This window comes from Sinocyclocheilus rhinocerous, unplaced genomic scaffold, assembly GCF_001515625.1.
Source record: "Sinocyclocheilus rhinocerous isolate Xijiao unplaced genomic scaffold, SAMN03320098_v1.1 scaffold2886, whole genome shotgun sequence".
NCBI classification, from domain to species: Eukaryota; Metazoa; Chordata; class Actinopteri; order Cypriniformes; family Cyprinidae; genus Sinocyclocheilus; species Sinocyclocheilus rhinocerous.
The window spans coordinates 122,961-129,761 of NW_015651492.1; the positions used below are offsets into that span (position 1 = coordinate 122,961).

General features: G+C 34.9%; 3 protein-coding genes across 3 annotated transcripts in view; 1 reads left to right on the forward strand and 2 right to left on the reverse strand.

The window, feature by feature from the left end:
• The window catches only part of znf846 (zinc finger protein 846), a gene marked incomplete at its 5' end in the record, with an annotated part of 42,679 nt that extends 39,185 nt beyond the window's left edge, over positions 1-3,494 (reverse strand). Inside the window, 1 exon segment of the mRNA NM_001431149.1 lies at positions 3,457-3,494.
• Positions 1-4,030, reverse strand: part of LOC107712907 (gastrula zinc finger protein XlCGF8.2DB-like) — an 8,022-nt gene extending 3,992 nt beyond the window's left edge. The window contains exons 1-2 of the mRNA XM_016518299.1: positions 3,984-4,030; positions 3,346-3,482 (exon numbers count right to left, since the gene is read on the reverse strand). Of these exons, the coding sequence (XP_016373785.1) occupies positions 3,346-3,430 (85 nt within the window). The 5' untranslated portion in view covers positions 3,431-3,482; positions 3,984-4,030. The remainder of the gene's footprint in view (positions 1-3,345; positions 3,483-3,983) is intronic.
• The window catches only part of LOC107712901 (gastrula zinc finger protein XlCGF57.1-like), a 43,322-nt gene that overhangs the window by 29,100 nt on the left and 7,421 nt on the right, over positions 1-6,801 (forward strand). The gene's annotated exons all lie outside the window — the stretch shown is intronic.

The window sequence follows — 6,801 nt, forward strand, 5'->3', positions numbered from 1 at the left end:
GACCCGTGTATTGGTGGATTACTTTTACTGATCCATGTAGGGACATTTACTCTGCATTTAACCCACCCTAATCTAGCCTACTGTTGAAATTGTTGATCAGCTGTCATTGTTGTTGAGAGCCTGTGTGCGGCATAATATGCGAATTATATGCATATGGCTGCGTTAGCTGTTACAGAGATGTGTAAGATAGATGTGTAAGGGTATGTAGTTTACAGTTGCTTACTAAAGGCCCTGACTGAAACCCCATGGTACGCCACTGGTTTTAACAGACCCCCTAAACCACATGTGTCAAACTCAAGGCCCGCGGGCCTAATCCGGCCCGCCATATAATTTGATGTGGCCCGTGAGAGCAAATGATTGTCTTAATAAATCTATGCTGCTTTATATCGTACATTTTTTAAGTGTGTATCAATACCACAAGTTTCTGTTTCTATTTGACGTTCTATTTATACGCAAATACGAAATTGACTTTGGTGTGCATATGATGGTTAGGATTAGGGGTGTGGGGTTTTTTCGTTGATGACAATTGCGTGGACGGCTCAAAGGAATAAGTGCGGACCTCAGTGCTTGAGCACCACCGACGGAAATGGTCCAGCAGCACACACGGAAAAACACGATATTCTCCATTCATTTAACGAATTTAAAAAATCGATTGGAGCTTTCAGACATGACTTTCTTCTTGTTTTAAAGGGGTCATATGATGCGATTTCAAGTTTTCCTTTCTCTTTGGAGTGTTACAAGCTCTTGGTGCATAAAGAAGATCAATTAAAAAAACAATAATAATAAAAATTGTAATATCGGCAATAACAACAGTTTTACATTCAATTAATAGCCCGGAAAGGCGAGAGAGTAAAAATGTGCACTCCTAATGTCAGGTGGCAACTGATTCCACAAACGTGGAGCAGCGACTGCAAAGGCTCTGTCTCCTTTTAATTTAAGTCGTGACCGAGGGACATGTAATAGAGCTTTATTAGCGGATCTGAGAGACTTCGGCGTTGAATGCAAATAAATAAGATCAGAAATATAAGATGGGGCTTGTCCATTAAGAGCTTTGAAAACAATAAGTAAAATCTTAAACTGAATTCTAAAAAAGACAGGAAGCCAATGAAGGGACGCTAAAACTGGAGAAATATGTTCGCGTTTTTTGGTGCCAATTAGGTTAGGGTTAGGTTTTATATATATATGTATGTACTGTGCAAAATGATTTAAAGTCAGTTATTTCTTCTTTTGCTGTAGTGTGTCAGTAGGAAATATCAGTTTACATTTCCAAACATTAATTTTGCCATTAATTGTAATAATCCAGTGATATTTTTTTTGCACAAGGTGTCTGACAGCAGCCAGTGCTCCACACAGAGACCTGATCTCTTAGAGTCTGACTAAGACTTGTAAAATTCTAACATGTACAATTTTTCAGCCTCCTGATGTTTTTATTGTTTGCTCTATTTTAGGTAGAGTAAATAATAAATTATGACATTGACATTACTTGGCTACAAGCAACAAACAGTGCTTACAGCATCATATTAGCTAGTCTCTGCCTCTGTTGTGGGTCTGAACGTGAACAATATCCCACATGTGTGCTGCTACATGGAGTTCAGGAGAACAACCACTCATCCTAGATCAACTTCTGATGATATATTTACTGCTGAGGATGACAGAAGGTGTGAAAGTCACAACACATGTTTCATTTAGAGCACAATTTGTGTCTTTGATTTAAACCATCTACTGACTTGAACCAATTCTGTTGCAGTTTATTCATCGCTGTCTGTTTTATTTGCTCACCAAAGCCGTTTAAATGAAGAACAAATGTAGACAGCATGCAGTAACTCTACCAATAGTTACTATTTCATTAGTAAGCTGTTTTTCTGACATATGACTTATTTATTGCTTGATTCAAATAATATTTACTCTTCTATGCAATTTATGTTCAGGGGCCGGTTGCGTAAATTGTTTTGACTAGTCTTAAAAAGTTAGTCATCTAATTTTTTTCCTTCAAGACTGGTCATAACTTTTGTAATTCAGTAGATTGGTCTTATTTGTATTGGAAAAGTAAGACTAATTACCCCTTGGCAACTGCTAGTTGGTCAAACTAGTTTTTAAGACTCAGTTTTAACATGGTGGCTAAGTTTTTGCAACTGGCCCCAGGTGTATCAATGTGTTAGTATGATCATATTTTGTTTAAGTGTTTTTGATTCTTGATTTTATAAGGCTTTGAATACTGTTAGCTTCAATGTTCAATCTGCCTAGAAGTCATGTTTACAAGACACCGGTTTGATCTGTGTACCTCATTTCGAAGGCTGTGTCCTCCAGGTGTCACATTTTTGGTGGCATACATCATTGAGGCAATCTCATTCAAGAAAAGTAACCATTAGATTGCAAAGTAAGAAAGAAATTACTGTATACTACACCTCACAAGGAATAACAGTGGATTTTATTATGGTGACTTTTTTATGGTTACCGCCTCGATGCCGTATGCAGCAGACAAATGTGATGTCCAGAGGACTAAGCTTTCGAAATGAGACAACTATTGACAAAAAAGTTGATCATTCAGAGTTAATGGGTTGCTTTATGAAAATTAAATGTTTTTGTTATATACTGTTGTTGCATAATTAAGTGAACGAAATAAATGTTTTTTTTATTGCTTTTGAATCACAAGTAGTTATTGGATTTAATGTTACACAAAATAACTGTTTTGTTTAGGGTAATTCTAGGGATGCACCGAATGTTCGGCAACCGAAATTATTCGGCCGAAAATAGCAAAAAAAAATTATTTCGGTGTTCGGCCGAATAAGCGAAAAGGCCGAATAATATGTACCGAACAATGACTAACGCGATCAAATAGAGGCACGCACTAATGCAGCAAACATAAATATTTTTTAATTGTTGTTTTGTAATTGATTTTTTCATTTGAAAAGCAAGACAAAGCAGTAAAAAGCACATGGCTATTTAAATTAGGCAATGGTGAAAAAAAATGGCAAAATGGGGGGAAAAAATGCGAAAAGTCGTGTTCGGTATTCGGCCTTCGGCCCAGTGTTTCATTTTGTTCGGCTTCGGCCAAGAATTTTCATTTCGGTGCATCCCTAGGTAATTCTGTATTTTTCCAATTTTTGTCATAATAATGAATGGCCGACTTGAAAGTACAGTCTTCTCAAATCCATATAAAAGTGCACTTGAAGGCAGCAATAATATTTGGTTATGTGAACATGTCTGTCCACTCTATGTCAGATAAAACCACTGTAATTAGGCCACTCAGATGACATTCTTTAACAAATATCATTCATTTCTGTAAAAGTCAACATTTCAATTAGAATCAAATGACTGATTTCAACTTTGCGGATGAAAACCAACCTGTTTGTTCCTCAGTATCTTCTTGTTTCACTCTGAATGCTTCTTCGATCTTCATGTCTTCACTTTCCACTTTAATAAATGCCATCTTTATAAAATAGTGTGTCACGTGGATCTCAGTTGCTTCTCCAGGAGTTTTTCTGTGTGTTTGGACAATTTGTCATATTTAAGATGAGAATGATCAACAGAACGAAACATAAATCCAAACTAAAACTGGGTGTGTCTCAATCAGTTCCCTAGTTCAGTAATCTGCGCACAAGTTGTCATTATTATTATTATTATACGTTTGTGTTTGTTGTTGAATTTACGTTTTGACCAGCAGGTGTCGTCAGCGCGCGGTGATTCATCTACTTCAAGTGAATCATTTTGCAAAGCAATTGATTCGATCGACTCGGCAGTTTTTAAAAGCTCCGTTTCTCTGAATAAGAACTGATTCTCCATACAAGGAACGAAATGAGACGCACCTTTTCTGTTACTCATGTGTGGATGCGCTTTTACTCATAAAACAACTTTAATTAATGTTACTGCATAACGCATTACAGTGTTACATTCAATATTAATTCATTTATTTACAGTTCTCTATAAAAATTATCTGAACGGGTTGTACTAATTTAAACACTTTAAATGATTAAAACACAAACCTTTCTTCCACCGAATCACAGAGGCAGAAGCCCGGCGCAGCCTTATGACGTAATGTAGAAAGACCAAAATAAAAGTCTTGTCCGAAAGCTAAAAAATAAGAAATTCATTAAAAAAAAAAGAAAGGAAGAAAGAAAGAAAAACAATAGTGTAAGCAAGCATGAAATGCTCTCAATTATGCTGCAAAGCATTTGTATCTTGAGCATTGGAAAGAATTTTTACATATTTTAAACTCATTAAGAATTATGAGTTTAAATTTGAAGACTTTGATGTTTTTTTAAAGGTGCATTTTTATCAGGCTCCTATGGAAATCGGACATTTTTGAAAATGAGGCATTTAATAACTGACTACTAACCTTCTACCTTCAATCGAATTTCAAATTTGTTAAAGTGAATTGTATTAAAGGGCCATGACTGTAAAGAATTACATTGACGGTGGGTTCATAACAACGGAATTTGTAATCTGCATAGACAACTTTAAAATAAAATCCAAAATAATAAAATTAAAATAATTTCCACAGATTATCTTTAATAAAACTGGTGATGTGAGACGCGTCTATAATATTAACAAGTTGCATATTAAGCTCTCTGATTCTTCTTTATTGGAATTTGATTTACTTGCCATAATACCCCTCTATGGAATAACAGACAAGTAGTAAATCTGTCTTCTAAGGATAAGGTTTGGATGAAAAGCAACATAATGGTCCGTCTCTAATCTGGGGTGCATTTCCCAAAAACAACTATGGTCGCAAGTTCCGTCGTTACCAATAGAGTTCAACCCTTACAAAAATTAACCATGGTTTTTTTTGTAGTAACCATGGTTTAACTATGGTTTTTGTAGTAAAACCATAGTAACTACAAAATGAACCATGGTTTAACCATGGTTTTTATAGTAAACCATGGTAACTACAAAATAACCCATGGTTTTACTACAGTAACCATAGTTAAACTATGATTTTTATTGGTTCGCACCAAAAAAACAAAACAAGGTTACTACAGTCATGGTTTACTACAGTTTTACTGTAGTATTACTACAATATAACTATAGTAAAACCATGGTATCAGAACCATGGTTTAAAAAAAACAAAAAACCACACCAAAAAACCACCCTTTAAACGACAAGTTAACTACTGATGTAAGTAAGTGATTAATTGTGACATCTTATGCTCTTATTAGTACTATGTTTTTTTATATTAAAGTTAATAACTGTAATACACAAGTGTATTTTGACATAATCACATGTAAATCAAGAGAAACACCAGGAGATTAAAGTAACTCCAACGGCCCCACCATAATTGAAAACCAATATGTGATTGTGTGTGTTTACTAAGACATAATTCACTTTTAATTCCAAAAGAGCATGTAAAGAGAGGTGTTGTCATCAGAAGTCAAGATGTTGAGATGCTTTACAGGGACAGCCATGTTCTTCATGAGCAGGATGCAGCGGCTTTATCTGGGTAGACCAGCAAACCAACACACCATTCACAGCCACATCGAAATAAAAGATGATGCGGTGCCAGTGCCATTGAAACACCTAGCTTGTCAGTTGCTATTAAACGTCATCTGTCATTTAAAATGGAACCCTTTGTTTGTTTGTTTTTCTCTTTCTTTCTTTGTCACTTTTCATTAGCAGTTCTTTTTAGCACATCAGTGGACAACAGATGATGTATCTCACCACGACTTCAACTCTGAATATCTCTAATATATATTCAAATTTTTTTCTTCCAATTTCTATCCACATTACTTATTTTAGCGAAAACGGGACTTTTATTTTGTTCTGGCGAGATGACGTCATAAGGCTGCGCGCGCTCCTGCCTCTGTGAAACAGCTGAAGAAAGGTTTCTGTCTACGCATTTAAAGTTTTTAAACAAACTATATTATTTTACATTAGTTTATTATTTTATTTAAAACAAATTATTTATCATCGAATGTAAAATGGCAATTCTTTATCTAATGTTTATGAACGATATTTAGTGTAAATAAAGTAGCACATGAGTAACAGAATAGGTACGTCTCATTTCGCTCCCTATTATAAATACGAGCCGTTTCTCAATACCAAGTACGCAAAGTTCAGACTTGCGTCCTCGGTGGGGTGCCTCGGTAAATGTTACAGCAGTGTACTTGATAACTCAGTCAGCTCGCCTTGGCTACTCCGGTTATCTGCACTGTATGTATACAATACGACGAAATATGATATCAAACATCGCTGCCTCTTTTCGTTTTCATTTAAACATATTAAAGCCACAAAAATGTAGTTCAGGGAACGTACATACATTACAGTGAAACGAAATATTATCAAACAGCACTGCCTCTTTTCTGTTTCATTTAAAATATTAATAGGCTCACAAAAATGTGGTTCATGCAACAAATACACGCATTACAATAAAACGAAATGATATCAAGCACCACTGCCTTGTCGTTTTCTTCGAAATATAAAACACAACTCACTTCGTTTTCATTTTAAAAATATAAAACATATTAATATGTGGTTTAGGTCATATTTGCACATATACTCTGATTATCTTCACTGCCTATAATAAAATGAAATATGACAAGCACAACTCTGCCTTTTTTGTTAAATGTCAGTTTTAATTAACAAAATAGCCATTATAAAAAAATAAGTATAAAGTATAAGAGACTTATGCAATAGGAAATAAAGACAAAAGCAAACAATTCGGTCAAATGTATGCAACAAAGTCAGCGTTGTATTACGATTAATAAATAAATAATTTATTAAACATAACTTTGTGCTCAGCCAAAACGATATGACCTGGAAGAAATAATAGATTCATGAGACCAAAGATTGCCTGTTAGATTTACC